This window comes from Protopterus annectens, chromosome 13.part0, assembly GCF_019279795.1.
Source record: "Protopterus annectens isolate FY-2018-M chromosome 13.part0, PAN1.0, whole genome shotgun sequence".
NCBI lineage: Eukaryota > Metazoa > Chordata > Ceratodontiformes > Protopteridae > Protopterus > Protopterus annectens.
Window position 1 is genome coordinate 812,781,932 of NC_056747.1, and position 19,692 is coordinate 812,801,623.

The window sequence follows — 19,692 nt, forward strand, 5'->3', positions numbered from 1 at the left end:
GGATTTTAAGGCATATTTTTCACCTGGCTTTAATAGTGCTGCGTCTTTAAAACCTCTCTTGGAGAAGAGGTTTACCACATTGATTTTTATGATGCATTCCTAAGCTGTTTTTATTGGTTAGTGCTTGTATTTAAATCCTGGATTTTTATCAGGTTGTATTTAGGTCTGAAGAAGAGGGTTGCCTCTCCAGCCAAAGTGCTTTTTTTCTATTTATCCTTAAAGAACCAAAGAGACCATGATCTTGCAACTTAAATCAATGTATATAGTAACATTGTTTTATGTATAAAGCCTTGTGTGTTATATTTCTTATTAGTGTTGTATTTTTATTGATATCAGCTGTTATGCTTGTACTGTAGCAACATTCTTTATTGCAATTATGTGTGTTGGAGCTTATCTCCTCAGGCCTCTACTGGAAATGGACATGTATCCAGTTAGACTAGCCCGGTCAACAAATGTAAAATAAATAATTAAAAAATCGGTGAAGGTACATAACCTTCAATGTGACAATGTGTTCTTAAATGAAAGCATTAAGGACAAGAGGGTACCTAAGGGACTTGAGTGTTTACCGTTTTCCTAATGGGCTAACGGAAGAAGACCCTGAGTTTTGTAAACTTATTGAAATGTTTGACAGGCGTGGCACAGAACTTATGGAATTCATCATAAGCATTAATAATAAAAACTAGCTTATTTGATGAAGTGGAAAAAATTAATGAAACTATTGTGAATGATGTTTATTTTTATAATGTTTGCAATAGATATGCTGTTTTCCAAAAAATAGAGGAACAAGCGAATGAAAATGTGAAAAGGAAGTGCAAGAAACTCCACGGGGATTTTTGTGATTATAGGGACAAGATAGCCTACCCCCTTCCTAGATCATATTATAAGAGTAACAACAAAGGGAATGAGGAAGTGTTTCACCCACCACACACCCACATTGACAGGTCAGAATAACTACAAACAGGAATATCCAGTTTTAAGGAGATCTGAACAGTTATTGAACAAAAACTATGTACCTAAGGGTAGGCATTTTTTAGAACTTCAAGGGGGGAAACAAGGGTTTGAGCCAGAAGGCTTCCCATCCGAAGTGGAGGAAGAACAGTTATTACTGACTGACCAGGACAGCACAGAGGAAGAAATGATCTCTTGATGGGTTATTACTGAGTTATAGGGGTTTTAATATATTCAACTGTGCTGGGTTAGGAATCTGTAAACATTTTTCTCTGTTGAGGGGTATAAAATGTGTGCCTAACAGGAAAGGAGACATTTCACAGGTTATTACGGATTTTAAATTATTTACAAGGAAGTTAAATTTACAGTACCTATTCAAAGGTACTTCTAGTTTACCACCACAGTTAAACTTTAAAAGGAAAAGTTGTTTTAACCCACCCTTAACCCTACAAATATGTACATTTGATAAGGTTTGTACATGAGATTTAGGAGTCCTACTATAATTTTAAATGTAGGCAATACAACCTGTTTAAGGAGAACCAACTTTTAAAAGAGCTACGATGGAATACTAACTTGGTTTATGAAACCTGATAAGGGGGGGAGGTATGGTGATTGTGGAGAAGACAGATTATACTAATAAAATCTATAGTATGTTACAGGATGATGATAAATGAGATCTTCCTTGATTGAGATTAATACTGCTCATAAAAAAATACAATTATGTTTAGAAGATTCACTTTTAACAAGGTGCTATTGAGGAAGTTTTTGAATTCCTTCGTACTGACCATCCTAGAATCCCGATTATGTTAGGGATACCGAAAACCCACAAAAATATCACCAACCCCCCTTATAGGTTAATCATTAGTTATGAAAATAGTACGACTTGTTCCTTGGGTATTTTTGTAGAAAGGGTAGTAAGGGACAATTTGAAGAACATCGATTATATCCTACGCGATTCTTGGGATTTTTTTTTTAAGTAGGATTAAAAGTGATTATTATAATGGGAATAACACTTTTGCTACTATTAATGTTGACTTGTTCACTTCGATTCCCCATTATGAGGGGTTGACTTTTTTTCTGAGAGGCCCTCTTGGAAGTATGTGACAAGTAATCTTCTAAATTTCGTTATGGTCCTCATGGACATTATTTTAAAACATTTCTTCACATTTGAGGGTGAATTTTTTAAACAGACTAAAGGGGTGTCTGTGGGTATTAGTTGTGCCCCCATTTTTGCAAACTTAGTAATGCACAGATGGGAAAAAGAACATATTTTAATAGTAAATTCCCAGATCAGTGGTGGATTTACCTCCACTTCCTGGATGACATATTTATTTTGTGGAAGAAAGATGGAGAAATTATGGAATTTTTTGATTATATTAGCAAAGTATGTAATTATTTTAAATTTACTAGTACTCTGTAAGGATTCCATTCATTATTTGGATGCAACTTGCTTTGGACATGGGGAAAAAAGGTTTCACGTGCAGAGTATACAGGAAGCCAACTTTCTTGAATGACTATTTGGAATATAACAGTAGTCACCCGGGTTACACAAAGAGAAATATTGTAAAAGGGCAGCTGGTGAGGCTTGCCAGAATGTGTCCAAGTCAAGAGATTTGTAAGAGGGAAATGGCTACCTTGGTAAACCTCTTTATAGAAAGAGGCTACCCGACACAAATGCTGTACCCCATCTGTGAGGGAAGTTATGAATGAATGGGGAAAAAGATTTAAACCTTTATTAGGAACAACTGAACCTATAGGTAACCCAGAGGTCCAGAACGGGGACAAAAATTAGTCAAGCATTGGTTTTAACATTTAGTGAGCTGAGTAAGAAAATTAAACAAATGGTGACAAGGAATCGGGTCATGTTTAAAAGTACGGACGATCTAATGGATTTTATAGGTAAAGAACCTGTATTTAAAACTAATTATTTAAAATTTTTATTGGAGCACCCTGTTCATTCAAGTTGTCTACCAAGAGGGACCAGGAACTGTGAATCATGTGCCTACTTGTCCGTACATTCTGGCTCTTGTGGATCTAAGGGGTTAGTGTACTTGGCAGTTTTTCAGAACTGTCAACAGTTCTGTGTAGGCAAAACTGAAAGGGCTCTCTGTAGGAGGATATATGAACACCTCTACGCTATTAGATGTGAAGATGAGAACAATGCCCTATATAGGCACTTGAAGGGGAACATACTATGTAAAACTTTTCACTTTGGGATTTTAGAAATTATAGGAAGTGACTTGAGGGGAGGGAGTTGGAAGAACAGACTAGAGAGGGAAGAGTTAATGTGGCATTTTACAGTTTAAACTAAATTCCACCCCACCCCTCTGGTATAAATGAGGCATGTAGTATGCCAGTATTGAAGTACAAGGCATTAAAGATTTAGAAGACATTTTCTTATCAAAGATTTTTAAATAAGACATTTAATATATAAAATGTGAATCATAATTTTGTAATATTGTTCCGCATTTAAATATTTGGAAGCGTTCTTATATATTCTTTGTCATTAATAAGATGGTTCTGAATTAATTTAAAAACATTTTTAATTTTTGCCCTTACAATGACTTCCTTACATTTTGACTCTTAATTGACAACTTTAATTGTTCACCAGGGACTATTTAAGTATGGTATTGATGTATTTTAATTTGTTCTGAAGTCATCTTTGGTTACAAGACAAAAGCGTGCTTGACTACTGGTTTGGATTATTGTAATAAATAAACTTTTTATCTACTTTGGAGGTTGCTGCAACACTTTTTTCCTACTATTTCCACAGGAATTGCTCTGTCTGTTCATTGACCTCAAGACATGCCGGGGGGCATCTACTTGGTGGGGACAAAGTACTGAGATCATGGTGCTGGCTGACTGTCTTTATACCCGAACATAGTGATGGGGCATACACCAGCTTCTGGAGAAGGGAAAAGTCTCTGGTAGTCAGGCTGCCAAAATATTCCTTGGCAGGGAATCATACAAGTCAGGACTGCAACAGTGAATACAGTGTAACATCTACATTTGTAGTAAGTGTACACAACTGTGCTTTCTCCCTTTAGAAAATGGTCGAGTAGTTACCATAAGCTTCCTCACAGGATGGATTTGCTGACATAGGGGTTGTTTGAGAGAGCCTAGCCTCCAATTTCTTCATCTCACTGTTTAGACAATAGAATTGTTTACCTTTTAGGCAGCTGCATTCTGAGGATGTGCAGCTGGTATTAAAGGAGGCTAAATGGAAAAGATTTTTTGCTGGTCCCAGAGTAAGAACCTGGACCCTTTTCAGGTCTAGACACCGCTGGTTCTAAGTAAATTGTGTGAGCTTTTTTCCACTGGCCTTTATTACTCTTCTGTCAAGATTCATCTCTTTGCCATTTCTGCTTGTCTGCTGATGGATCCGTTCCTTTATTCCCTGGCTCAAGTAAAACAGGTAGGGCAACTTTGAGGAGAACAAATCATTTATATCTGAAGTGGTTTCAAAGCTCATTTTGATCTAGACAAGTCTATCCAAAACCAAAAATAGGGAGAGAATTTTGATTTCCACAAGCAACTGTTACTTCATTGACCTGAAAAAAACCTTCAGAAGTTCTGATCAATTCTTTATTTCATATGAAAATAAGAAAAAGGGACAGCAGTTGTCAGGAGACCATGTCTAAATGGTTGACACATGGTATTGCTCTGTTGCTATCACCATAAGACACTACAGGCACGACTAAGGCCTACTGTGCCAGGGTTTTGGGCATTTCTGTGACTTTTTGGAAAGGCATGTAGTGTAGAAATAAAATAGATGCTGCAACTTGGTGATCTGCTCACCTAGCAGAGCAATTTTAGACCGACTTGGTCCAGAACAGGCTCTGTTAGTACTACTATCCAGGAGCTCCTACACCATACCTTTTCTCTCTACGCTCTGGTATTCGACCCTTGCAGCTTAGGCTGCTGCAACAGTGAACTAATGATGAGTATAGTGCAGTTGTGTAAGTAAACTTACCATTAACCATAGATGTTCAAATAGGTATCTGTTGCTGTAAGCACACCCTTCCTCCTTTCCCCTTCTTTTATTACGTTTTATGCCAGGATGTGGATATCTTTCCATTTCCCTTGCTCCTAGCACTCACTCTGCTAGCAGAGCTCTAGCATCCCTTACTCTCGGACAGAGTTCTGAAGGCTTGGTGCCTTTACCACTGACTTCATAACGCTGTCCTCCAGTTCAGTGGTAGGGATGTGTGGAAGGTACTTTAGTTTTGGAAGCTGCCCAGTTTGTTTTATCCTTTCTGGGATATAACCCATATAAGTTAGGTTACTTCAGTGATCTGTTCAAACATCTACAGTTATGGTGAGCTTACTTGTGCAACTGTACTTCATTGCACATTGTATTTTCCTGATTTAAAGCTGGGGTCATGCTTAATTTTGCTCTGCTTGCTTTGAGCAACATTTATGATGTAGTTTGCTCCAAATTCATACATTTTTTTAATTTAAAAAAAAAGAAAAACCTCTTGGGTCATAAATATACAAGCTTAGAGTCCATCCTTCTGGATCTCCTATGGATGGAGAGTTAAATTACTTAGGATTATTATTTGTGCATGGAGAGTTAAATTCCCAAGATTTTTATTTAAAAAGATACTTGCTTCACTAGATCTTTCATGCATGGAAACTTAATTTGATAACTTTGCATTTAAAGGTGATGTCTTAATATCTGTTATAAAAACAGTTACGAGTACTGGATTGTATTATGTATGTTAGTATAAACTTGAAAAAACATTTGCTGGATTTTTTTAACAGAGTCATAATTCTTATTGTAGAAGAAGAAGATGGGGTCTGGGAGAATGGACTTTCTTATGACTGCCGTACTTTACTCTTCAAGGCTGTTCATAATCTTCTTGAGAGATGTTTGATGAACCGGAACTTTGTACGCATTGGGAAGTGGTTTGTGAAGCCTTATGAAAAAGATGAGAAACCCATAAATAAAAGGTAATGAAAGTTGGTTTATTGTTTGTTTATTTAGGAATGCTGGCATCCTTTCTGGGAACTTTTTTGAACTGTAGTTCCCTTAAGATCAAAAAAGGAGCTAGAGTGAAAATTGTCATTGTTTTTAACTCTGTATAAAATGGGCGGAGAGATGAGGTAGATTCAAGTGTTGATTATGGATTCTTCAGCTTTTCGTGTTTTCAGCTGTAAATGAAGATAATGACTACTTAAATTATGATGGTTTGTTTCAGCAATCACAACTCTTGCAAGCTAATTGGTATTAAAACTGTGCATTACCTCCACGTTTTCTTTTGTAAAATAGAAACACCTGCTCTGGAGTCAGTCATTCAGAAATGCTTACACTCCACAATCACAATTGCAATGGCATATTCGTAAAATAAGTGGCATAATCTGTCAAATATCCAGGAGGCTATGTGCTGCTAAATGTATTTGCAGCAGCCCAGGTAGGAATTGCCTGTAGCAATTGATATTCTTTGGGGATTGCTTTTGCAGTAATGGTTCTTGATTTGCTGCCTTGCAGAAAACCAAGGCCATCCTGAATACCAAGACTTTTACTTTCTCCCACAGCGTTGTGGATGGTCTCCCCTCTAACATCAGAATGTCTGTACTATAAAGGGTCATCAGCTGGAGCCATCGTTCTTCCTTGACATCTGATGCAGCTTCACATCACAGTACATTGGTTGGTCCTGCAGCCAGAGGATTTTCAGATAAGGATCCCATTGGGGAGCATTTTGTCATTTTTTGAAAACTGTTAGATGATAGAAAAAATTAATTGCCTAGAGTATAAGAAAACCCCCCTGCACAGATTCCCACATTGGTTTCTCCGAGTCTGAAGCAAGGTATGACGTAGACTCCCTAGTGTGTGTGTGTGTTTCAGGTCTCAGACAGTTAAGCTTAGGGCTAAGTCCTTAGAAAGATATTTAGAGCAGAAGAAATTGCAGTCATGGCCTAGGCTTACTATAGCATCTTCAGTACATCTGCAGAGCTCCTGTGGAAAAGGATGTGTCCAAAGGATAGAAGTACTTGAGGAGCTCTGAACTCTATTTCAGTGTCCCAACAGCCCTTCTATGCTTGAAATTGATGAAGGGGGGCAAGATGCTTTTGTAGTCCCTGCAGGAAACATTCCTTGCTCCTAAGACCTTTTTTGAGATACCCAGGATTGCTGCCATATCTAGTGTTGCCAGGGCATCAGTTTGGTCTGGAGCTGCTAGGCAGGCAGCAGCATCTTACAACAGGGTTCTGGCTTGTGGTTAGGCAGGGTTAGAATCTTCATTTATTATTTGTGAGGAGATGCTTTGGGACTGGATCCCAGTTGTGGTCACCCACAGCCTGATGCCGCTTTAATCATCAAAACTTACAAATGCTGAGCCAAACTTCTGAAGACTACTATAATTTATTTGTACTAGCCTGACTTGTATAGGCCTCAGCCGCACTCTCTTCGCTGGCCTACCTGCAGGATTTGTTCAGTCTGGCTGAGGATCTGATAGATTTCATGAGGTAGCATCAGTACCTTGAAAAGGCCCCCTGCTCTGGAAATCTGTCCTGTTAAAAGAAAGAGAACCACTCCCCACAAGCGACTTCAGATTCTTCAGACTCTAAAGGTTGAACGTTTGGGTTATGCTGACCAGTTTTCACCAGAGTCCGATGCCAGTTAGGAGTCTAAAGATACTTTAACCTCAGCTTCACTGTCGGAAGTCCTTTCTTTTGAAGGCACATTGCACAGAATGCAAGTCCTCTTGGCTGGGGATAGCCCTGAACTTCTCCGTTAAAGGAAACAGTTTGTAAGGCTTCCTGAACCTGCACCCTTAGCTCTTCTTCCACTGCTGGAGATTTTGGAAGATGTGGTCCATGACACATCTCTCTAGTTGGATTCTCCCCACCTTCAAGAAACCTGATTTTCTACAGAGTGCTTGAATCCCATAAGCACTTGTTTAAGAACCCTGTTGTGGATCCTGAAGTGGTCTCTGTGTATTCCCAGAGGGGCCCAAAGGCAGCTGTTCTAGAACCCCCCCCCCCCTTCTCAATAAGAGCAGTGTTTTTTTTTTTTTTTTTGCTTTGAGAAAAGATAAACATGTCAGACAATCCTGGTCATGAGAGCCTTGAACGGCCAGTTTCATTTGATTAAATACCAGGAATTTCTCCTAGATCAGATGAAACATAAAGCAGAGTTGGTTGAGGATTACGCTTTCCAGAAGGTAATACTAGATTTATGCAGTGCTAGCTCTCAAGTTGCCAAGATTTCCTTTTTGGGCCCCTAACTCAACAAATTAAGAAACTGGAGCAGAAGACAGACATCTAAAAATCTGTCTAGACTTTACTCCAGGCAAGGTTCAGCAGTAATTACCCAAGTAAAACCTAGTCTTTTCCTAAATGAAAATGTCCTCAGAAATGGCAAACTGACCCCATATCCAGACTTGGTGACTCCCAGTCCCAGAGTTCAATTAGGGAGCAGCTCTGACTCATCAAAAACATCTGTCTGTTTCTCCTTTCCAAAAACACCTTCCCCCCACATTCTATTCTGCCTTAATTAGAAAGATTAGGAGGTAGGTGCTTTTTTTGCCTTTTGTTTTCTACATGGAGTCTGGGTTTCTTGTCAGATGTTCTTCGTGTTTCACTGTTGCAGTCATCACATTTGGGTTATTGCCTGCAGGGTAGCCCTCAGTCAGCCTGAATACCAGAGTCTTGGGTTACTGCGTTGGATGCTGTCGCTTCTTCCATGACGTCAGGTCGGCAGGGGTATAAAACATGCAGCCGATGCCATTAAAACAGCTTTTCTTGCTATGCAGTGTCCGCAGCAGTTTGCAAGTGCCAGTTCGCCACCTCCTGAAATTTTCGTTTTGAGTTTCAAACCTGAAGTCTTCTAAAAGATAAGTACAAGTCGGGGATCCTTTTTTCTTGCTCTAACCAATGTTAGAAAAAGTTAATTATCTTGCCCGTGGAAAGTATATACCTCATAAAGATTTTCATTCTTTATTGAACAACAAACAGGTCAATAAATCAAGCGCTTTCGCCAGGCAAATACCTGGCTTTCTCAAAATAAAAAGTAGTGTGACTGAAAAGTTTAAATACTTAAGCATCTGATCACATGGTACTTAATTAGTTCAACAAACATCCACTTAAGAAGGCAGTTAATTAGTAACTGAACTCAGTGAGTGAAAAGTATGCATATGAAAATGCAGAATAAAAGTTCAAATAGTGAAAACACTAAAAAATCATTTAAAAATCATTTAAAAATGATGTACAAATGTGTGCATAAAAAATCACAAATATGTAAGATAAGACATTTACTAATTGTAACAAGAAAATCATAGCCTAGCCCTTCTCAGCTTTAGTACACTGGATATATTAATGGCCTCATTGAGACCAGGGGATTTTGCAGCATTAAGTCTAAGCTGCCATAAAAGTTCTTTATATTCAAGGCGGGCTTCCCAGTCACCTCCTCTGGCATCCTGGGTCACCTGTTCAAGAACCATAAACTTAAGTTTCATGTTAGGGCAAGAAGCAAGATGTTTAAAAAAAGCATTAGTGTCCTTTTTTGTAATGTCATATTGATGTTCATAAATTCTTTTTCTAAGGGGTCTCTCAGTCTTCCCTATGTAGAAACTGCAACATTCTGTGCATAATCCTAAATACACCACCCCTTTTGCTCCGCAGTTGAAATATCGGTCAGCGTCAAATCTAAATTTTCTAGATGGAAGATAAAAAGAACCGTCATTCATGATAAAGGAACACTGCTTGCATGCCCCACATTTATAGGTACCAAGTTTAGGGGAACAATGCCTTGAATCTGATAGATGCTTTCTTTCAAATAACCCTTTTAGGTTAATATCCCTTCTAGTCACAAATTTGGGACGTTCCTGGATTATCCCTTTAAAGTCATCGTGTAGCATCAAAAGTGGCCAGTGTTTAAGCACTGTGTGTTCCACCAGTTGGGAATCCTGTGAAAGTGTGAATAAAACTATTATGCAAGTTAAAGTATTCCAAATTCTCAAACTGCTCAACTTGCTGAAAGCCACTACCTAACAGCGGAAAATACTTGGTTTGTCTATTATCTGTCGCTTCTTGGGCCATGTTGTTAACCTAGGAGGCAGGGTAACCTCTTTCTAAAAAATTTTTTTAAAAACTCAACTTCAAGAAAATATTCATCAGTGCTAGACATCTTAGATGCACGAATGAATTGCCCCTTAACCAAGCCCTTCTTCTGGTGAAATGGGGTGACCACTGTCGAAATGAAGGTATGAATTAGAAAAGGTGGCTTTCCTAAATACCTTGGATTTAAAGGTGTGATTACAGTAGTCCTTCTGTATTGATATATCCAGGTAGTTCAGTACGTCCTTGCTAACATTGTAAGTGAAAGATAGAAAGTGTGTGGTAGAATTAATATAACTCATGAACTCAAGAAAGTTGCTCAGGGTTCCTTTCCACAATAGGCAGATGTCATCAAGGTATCGCTTATAATGGACTATGTATTGTACCCAATGTGTGGAAAATATAAAATTGTTCTCCCAGTAATGCAAAACTATGTTGGCGTATAATGAGGCACATGCCACGCCCATCGCATTGATTTTGTGTTTGTTATCTGATGAAGATATTCGAAAACGCATTTTGTTGGTCACAAGCGTTATTAAAGTAACCTTCTAAGCTCAGCAGTTTCTTTGGATTATTTTTGACATTGTGTATGCTACAGGGTCTCATACTCTGATTTGGTCCCCAGAGTGAACCTTGTTTGGTTATTTGAAAGAAAGCATCTATCAGATTCAAGGCATTGTTCCCCTAAACTTGGTACCTATAAATGTTGGGGCATGCAAGCAGTGTTCCTTTATCATGAATGATAGTTCTTTTTATCTTCCATCTAGAAAATTTAGATTTGACGCTGACCAATATTACAACTGCGGAGCAAAAGGGGTGATGTATTTAGGATTATGCACAGAATGTTGCAGTTTCTACATAGGGAAGACTGAGAGACCCCTTAGAAAAAGAATTTATGAACATCAATATGACATTAAAAAAAGCATTAGTGTCCTTTTTTGTAAACATCTTGCTTCTTGCCCTAATATGAAACTTAAGTTTATGGTTCTTGAACAGGTGACCCAGGATGCCAGAGGAGGTGACTGGGAAGCCCGCCTTGAATATAAAGAACTTTTATGGCAGCTTAGACTTAATGCTGCAAAATCCACTGGTCTCAATGAGGCCATTAATATATCCAGTGTACTAAAGCTGAGAAGGGCTAGGCTATGATTTTCTTGTTACAATTAGTAAATGTCTTTTATCTTACATATTTGTGATTTTTTATGCACACATTTGTACATCATTTTTAAATGATTTTTAAATGATTTTTTAGTGTTTTCACTATTTGAACTTTTATTCTGCATTTTCATATGCATACTTTGCACTCACTGAGGTCAGTTACTAATTAACTGCCTTCTTAAGTGGATGTTTGTTGAATTAAGTACCATGTGATCAGATGCTTAAGTATTTAAACTTTTGAGTCACACTACTTTTTATCTTGAGAAAGCCAGGTATTTGCCTGGCGAAAACGCTTGATTTATTGACCTGTTCAATAAAGCTGCACATAGTGCTTTTTGGTTTGGTTCTTCCTGTCTGGATTATCTTTTATCTTATTTGCCTTGGTTTCTTGGAAGTTATTTCTAGATTTTCATTCTTACTGTCACCTGTTTAGGCCGAGACGACGACGTCCCTCGCTGTCATTTTTGTGCCTTGTTCAACGCCTAAACTATTAGTAGTCTGGCTGTTATTGTTGCTAAATTCTTTCGCTCTTGTTCTCTATTACAAAATGGCTTTGATAAGCCATCCGACTTCTGATCTTCCGAAAAAACGTAAGGATACAGAGACAGACCGCATAGGTCCAAAACTGCAGATGAGGCTTCCGTTAAACAAGTCGCCAGTCCGCCGGTACTCAGTGAGGTGGTTTTGCAGCAGCTTAAACCTGCTTCTACAGATTGCAGGCCTCTACTGAGACCCATTCGGAATCAGGTATGCCGCAAGATGCTTCTTCGACTGTGGACCCTGCGGATGTCTCTACCTTGGATGGATCTGGAGCCACTGTGCAGGCACCGGCTTCTGAGGGTGTATTCAGGCCTTCCATTTTCCATATTAAACCAACTTCATTTCAAACCAAAAATACTGAATTTTTCAGGCCCACAGTTTGCACTACACCTAGGAAACAGACTACCAAAGCGCATTCTCAGGCCCACATGCCTCAGAAACAAATGCTTAGAACGGCTGAAGATCTTATAACTTTAATTGGGGAAGTCAGCCTTCTCCTCAAAAAGACCAAGAACTGATTTTCCTTCTGATTTTTCAGATCATGAGTCTATTGACTCTGATCCTTTTGATTACCAGGACATACCCTTATCTAGCTATGAGGATTCTAATGCAGGAGATTCCATTCCCTCTGCTTCCCAACCAGAAGATTTTTCTTCTGGTGAAACCATGCATACCCTAAGAGAGCATTTCCGCTGGGAGTGCCAGGATTACCCACAGTCCAAAAAGCGACTCGGGGAATTTTTAAACTTGCCTCAGCACCGGCCTCTAGCTATCCCTCCTGTTATGGAAATTGTACATTGTCGTTTTGGAATCCAGCATTACCCCTCATAATTTGCCTCCAGCTCCCAGGAAACCTGACTTTTATTCAGAGTACCTGACTCCCACAAATTCCTTTTCAAGAATCCTACTGCAGATCCAGAGACCATTTCCCAGGGACCTAAAGGCATTAAGGCTATAACAACCAAAAACCTTATGCCTTCGGACAGGGACTCTAGGGCTTTAGACAGATGAGGTAAGAAGGTATACACCTTTGGTACTCTTGCCATCAGGGCTTTAAATTGCCAGTTTCATATGTTAAAGTTTCAGCAGCATATTGTGGAGCTAGTTACAGAAAATGTTGATTCCTGGTAGTGCAGAACAAAGATTTACAAGAGTTAAAGGGACATTATCTCGTTACTAAAATCCCATTTCTGCCTCTGACTGAAGCTGAAAACACTGCCACCCACTTAACTAATCACCTCCCTTTTTGTGACATCATTAATGAGGTTCTAACAATCCCACCCACCTTGTTAACATCCTCTCATTCCAGTTTTGTTTTCCCCCTATAAACTGAGTGACCATTGCTGTAGTTCCTGTATAGGGACCGCTTTTAAATATTGCTCTTATAAGTTTAAAGTTGCTAGAATAACATTTGTCTTAGCGTGCATTTTTTTGAAAGATATGAAGTCTGAAATGCAAATACTACATTTATGTAGTAGGTTTAGTCCTCGGTGATGTGCCATAAAAAACATAAAATTTGAGGAATAAAATGAGGCAGAAATCTGGACTTTCTGTGAAAATCTGGACAGTTGAGAGGTATGTGACAACCTCAGATATTAAGAGCTGATCCCAATTGCATTTTAATGTAATACTGGCTTTTAAAAGCCGGCATTGCATCTGCAGTCAAACCTTAGCGCCGTAGTGCTCTGTGTTCTTATCCATAACTGTTGCTAACAGTTTGCTGCAGATTAAAAGTCAACACAAATGGTTTCATTCCTTTTTTTACACTAAAATGTAGCGTATTCTGTGAAGGCAGTTTTTTTTATAACTAAAACATGACTACTGAAGCGCTTGGTGAAGGCAGGTAGGTACACACTGTAGCCAACTTGTTTCTACAGTGTAGCAAACGGATTGCTACAGTGTAAGTGAAGCTGTGCATTTTTTCTTCTTTTTTACTAAAACATGAGCGCTGAAGCGCCATTGCTTCATTCTGAGTAGAGTTTTTGCTTTCTGCTTCATTTTTTGAAAAATCTTTAATGGCAGAAACTGTTAATACATCTGTCCTGAACTGCAGTTAATATACAGATGTTGGCTTAATGCCATTTTTATGACTAATGTGGGAATAGGAAGGATGCATCTTCATCTACAGAGTAAAACTGCATTTTGTATGACATTTTTCTTTGACTCCTATTTTTGTACTTTAGTCTTTCAGTCTCTTCCTTCTCTTTGCCTAACTTTCTATGATAGGCTGTTATTAATGTCACATTAATTTCCCGCAGAATGCTCTTCATCTGACAGACTGTGCAAACTTTTGCCTTTTCCTTGTCATGGCTTGCAGCTTAATATAACCTTTTCTTCAATATTTTAGTCATTATGTTCCACAGTTACTTATATTACAACTTATTTAACATTAACTCTTTATCTTCTGAAATATATTTACAAGAACATACTAAATTCTAGTGATCAGATGGTTTGCATTTCAGTATGCACAATATGGGATTCTAGGGTGCTACTGGAACCTCAAGGCATGTTTTGCAAATTTCTCCCATCCGCCACAGAAAGCAAGGTTGCTAATATTAACCACATTGTCTCTTACATAGCCTTTCTTTCTCAGATGGCATGCTTTTACCTAAGACTGTCTGCATAGGTCACTCCTCTAGGGGTTGTATAATCCCATTTCTGACTGATATAGAGCTTGCCATCTGGGTAAGCATCAGGGTTGGGGTGTTCTGCATATTGATAAATGTTCTGAAATTAGTGTGCCTTGCTATCATCGCAGAGGATGACTAACGTGCAAGGTTAAACACCAAGCTACTTGAAAACATATTTGTTATGTTTGGCAAGCAACAGAGGTCATACACTACTGAATAACTTGGTACAGAACACCAAGAATTCTCGGAGATGTTCACTGTCACCGGGATGTATTACTTGTCAGTCTTTGGAGAAGGTAAGCCATCGGCCAGCTTTTACTCCTTTGTATCAACAGCTGATCCTCTAGCAGTTATGTTAACCAAACGAGTCATTGCTGGTACTTGGCAGTAACTTATTCTTATTCTTTTAGAAGATCTACCCTTATAAAATATAGCAACACAAAGAGGTATTCCATAAGATCTCTGCTGTAAATGGAATCTTAGCCCAGCATGATCTTCCTTATTGTCAAACTGCAAACATGACTTAACATATCTATTTATCTACCTGTATGGATAGCTTTCTATATACAGTTAAACTATAGGCTCAGTAAACAAAGAATGATTTAAGCCACTGAAGCTCATCTGCTTACATCATGAAATCTGTAGTCTGAAAATATTGTAGTACAAACAAATGCTCATATCTGTATATGCATAACTGTCAATACAGAAGAAGAGCAGAACTGTTCAATGGAATCTGATATTCAAAGTGTCATAGTTTATCAGTTTCAGTCTTAGTCTTAGAATTTACGTCACCATAAACAATTGAATGTTCATTTCTGCAGATTTCTGCAGAGGTATTCTAAATACTGGCAGCAACTGAAAGTATTACTTTTTGGCTTGCTACTCACCTCGTAATGTCTGTGGTAAAATAGATCTCATCTGTATGGGGAGAGGGGTCATTCTTTGACAAAATGTAAACTAGACTAGAAAATGTGGCAAGCCTGTATATTTTTAGCTTGATCATGATATGAATATATCTGAAGAAACTAAAATGTGTGTAAGATGAGCACAAAATGAAATGGAAGGTGGGGACAGTGACACAGAATGGGATACTGAAAAAGAGAACATAATGCAAAATAGGCAAGTAATAAGTGGAGAACATTATTAATGTGTAGAATGAGAGTTTGATATATTAGAATCAGAGGAGAAAATGAAAATACAGACAAAGTTAAAAACAGAAGGGAGGGTAAAATGTGTGAAAATAAAAATACTTCTTCCAAAGGACAGGAAAAAGGAAAACTATAATACACTCATGTAAACGGTATTATCAATATCAGAAGGTGACAAATTGATGTTGCAAGCAATACCTGTTAAAAAGATACTGTAAAGGAATTCAGTTTGAATTTATGTGGAGAAAGAAAACAATGTGTGAATTTGATCCTGACATATGTTCAGCCATGGCAGTATTAATATTTCAACCATTAGCTGCAGAGAGAAGGATTAAGGAAAACTTTGTAATGCTAACAGTTGTGTATGCAAGTGCAGCCATCAAATAGAGAAGTTAGTTGAAGAGCTAAAGGTATATGTGGCATTAACATGAATAAAATAATATTAGGGGATCTAACTTATAATCTTAAGAAGAAAACAGAGAAAATGACGCAGGATATAAAATGCTATGGAAATTTAGTTTAGGGGAAAATTGTGATATACTAAATTGCCTTTATACTATTTTCTGAGATATTAGAAGAACAGTAGGAGGATATAAACTTGCAGGTATTACAAATCACTTAGTAACTTGGACTACTTCTCATACAAATAGTTGAATCCTTTTGTAAATTGCCGCCATAATGGTGGGTGAGTTATGAAGTATAAGAAAACATACATGGAAGTCAAAGTTTTTTTTTTTAATAATAATAATAAAGGAAGGCAGCAACACTTAAGTTTTACTGATGAAACTTACTGATGAAATGATAGTAAAACAAAATTGCAGACAGTATTAAGAAAGATATTTATGAAGAAAATACAGAGTGAATTAAACAAGCGAAAGATATTTTAGCAAGACAATAAGGAGACAGTCTTGTAATTGTTAGCAAACAGTGAGAGAAAAGAAGTAATAAGGGAAGCATTAAACGAAATTGAAGAAAGAATAGTGGCACATGAAATAAAATAGCTGAGGGATATGTTGACTGTTAAAGGTTGTAAACAAAAAGTCAAATATACTAGAAAAGGATGTTAAACTAAATGAAATAAAGATGGCACTGACTTGTGTTAAAACAGCCACAACCTGGTATGACTGGTTTGACTTAGAAAGTCTATAAAGAGATGATAGGGAACAGAAACATTATCTGTATATATTGAATGAACAGAAAAATTAAAGCGCAAGGTAAATTATGTGAGAATAATCAGGCTGCCATGGAAACAAATTAGATATAATTAAATAACTGGAAGCTTATCATATTAAATAACAGATTATAACAATATAATTAAAAATTTCCCAAGAAGATTTGAGGGGGGGTATTAAAGGATGCTTTAATGGAAAGTATATATTGAATGATAGGAGTCAAAATAAAGAAATGTGTATAATAGTATGGTAATGAAGTTATTAAAATGGTTATATGTAATATTTTGTAGACATTTGATAATATTGTACATTATTGGTTATGGGAGACTTTATATTGCTATGCTGTGATTGATAAGATAATCAGGTTTATGAAATCAGCCTATAACAAAAGAAATGAGAAAGTATTAGTGGGTGGTTGAGTGAGTATAAAACAGATGAGAGTAAGTCACTGTTAATCTGTGAAGAAAATATATTGAAATGAAGAAGCAATATGTTTGTATTGAGAAAGAATGACAAGATCATTATTAACAGCTTATTCTGAATTACAACATAAATGTCTCAGATATTGTCCCAGTATTCTTTGCCAATTCAAAAACATTCCCATCGTTTATTGTAGGAGTATTATTGGAAAAAAATAGTGACAGAAGCTATAAAATAAACAAACATTTGGGGTATATGGGTTTAATCTCAAATAAAGGTAAGTATAACGTGATTGGTGATGCCGTAGTGATTGGAGAGGTATATTATTTACTAACAGAAATAATACCTGTGTATCAATTTTAGAAGAGGAGAAATAATTAGAAAACAAACAATCAGAAGAAGTTTTGGAGGATGTAACAGTTGTTGCAACAAATGTAAACCATTCATTCTAATAAATTTGGTGGCACTGGATAAGAAAGAATATATCAGAGAAATTGTTTGACAGCGAGAAGGAATTGTTACATTTATCTAAAATATGGGCTCTGTTGAATCTGCTTAAGAGGACTATTATACAATAAGTAGGAAAGGAGGTTTGAATTGCATAAATTATGCTTATACGTAGCTTTTATTACATCTGCTGTTAATTCTGCATCGTATGAAATCAAACTGTAATGGCTAAGGTAGTGTGGAAAAACTGATAAGTCTGGAAAAAGTGGATTCAGGTGAATAAATTGTATAGTATTATGATTATTGAATATCAAAGAAAAATATTCATACCTTTCAGTAATCTCTAGATTTTGTTCCTTATATTTTTGCACTTTCTCAGTCTCGTCTTCAGTGGCCCAAAGTTTCTTGGTCTATTTAATGTTTTTTATGAAATCTGTTGCAATAATAAACACAAATGTGCATTTGAAGCTTTTAACAATTTTTATTGTGAAAGTATTTTTCTTCACTATAATTTGGCTCTTAATCTTTTCGTGTATCTTTTGTCTTGAAATTCTGGGCTAATTGCATAATAGTAACAATGCACAATTTTTTGTTATCCCCAGTATTCCTTAATAGTCCACTCTATTATCTTTAGTCTATTTTCGGCCTGTCAGTTTTTGTGATTTTTGTGGACTACTAAATTCCTTCTGCAAAAGGGGACCATCCTCTCCCTGATCCTGGCCCAACCACATTGTAGAAATGTTTGTGTCTTGAGGATTCAGCACGGTTCTTTTTTTTTCCAGTCTGGGCACCAATGAGCCTACCAGAATTGGGTACATTTTTATCCCTAGACTTGTTGCACCCAGCTCTTTTTTTTTTTACCTTCTGTCCATAATGTATGCCATATAAAATACATTGTGTGTGTGTGTGTGTGTGTGTGTGTGTGTGTGTGTGTGTATATATATATATATATATATATATATATATATATATATATATATATATATGTGTGTGTGTGTATATGTATATATATATATATATATGTGTGTGTGTGTGTGTGTGTATATATATATATATATATATATATATATGTGTGTGTGTGTGTGTATATATATATATATATATATATATGTGTGTGTGTGTATATATATATATATATATATATATATATATATATATATATATATATATATATATGTATGTGTGTGTATTGGGGGAGTTGGGCTATTTTTGCGGTTTGCTGGTCATCACAGTGGTTGATACAACGTGGATTCGTTATATCGTTGAGTCACTGAATTGTTCATTTTGAACTGAAGGGGACTTATACAAGCTAGCAGTGTTTGTGTTTGTGCACTTTCCATCATGGCAGAATCCGGAGAAGATTTGATGTGTTATATGGAAAACATTTTGGCGGACAAAGATGACTGCTCTGTTTTTGGACAACAGGATATCATTTCCAACAATATTACTGTCGGTATGGCGACGCTGGATGAGGGAAAGGACATTGTGGATTGTTTCAAACGGTTGGGACAGTTGTCCCGTAAGGTACGCTCCTTAATATGGCATAATAGACTGTTAAAGGCCTATTTGCAGGCCAAAATAATACCACGGGGGTTACGTCTACATGTGGAGCCTGGGGTTGGCTCCGAAAACCAAGCGTTTATGTCAAAATGGAGGGCGGTGCAGTCTACTGCCTCCTTGCTGTTTATAGAATTGCTGATTGAATACTATGATACCCAGATAAATGACAGCAATTTGCTTTTAAAGGCATGTCAAGAGCGTATTTTCACATTTTCTGACAGGGGACAATATCAGCATTTGTATTCCACATTTAAAATGGATATGGAGCGGCATGAACATGATTTAAAGACGCGAAAGATGAAGAAATATACTAGAGACATGACTGATTATAAAAATAATGTGGTGTATACTTGGAAACAATTGAAAAGGGGTGTACGTTTTGAATCTAAAAAAAGTGGGTCTACTAAACGTAAAAGGGTTAGACCAATTCTAAAAGTTCCACATAGTAGTGAAGTGTCTGATTTTTCATCCAGTGTTTCAAACACTGACACTGATAATGAAGCAGGGGACATTGAGCAGCATAGTTCACCAGTGAGAAAGAAGCCCAATACCCCTTTAGACGGGGGGGCCGCAAACATCGGCGGAGAGGAAATAAGGCTGTTGTTTCAG

The 19,692-nt window shown here is 37.2% G+C and overlaps 1 protein-coding gene across 1 annotated transcript in view; it reads left to right on the forward strand.

Annotated features, from left to right (window-relative positions):
* Positions 1 to 19,692, forward strand: part of MED13 (mediator complex subunit 13) — a 3,555,174-nt gene that overhangs the window by 655,905 nt on the left and 2,879,577 nt on the right. The window contains exon 3 of the mRNA XM_044054535.1: positions 5,733 to 5,901. Coding sequence (XP_043910470.1) covers positions 5,733 to 5,901 — 169 coding nt within the window. The remainder of the gene's footprint in view (positions 1 to 5,732; positions 5,902 to 19,692) is intronic.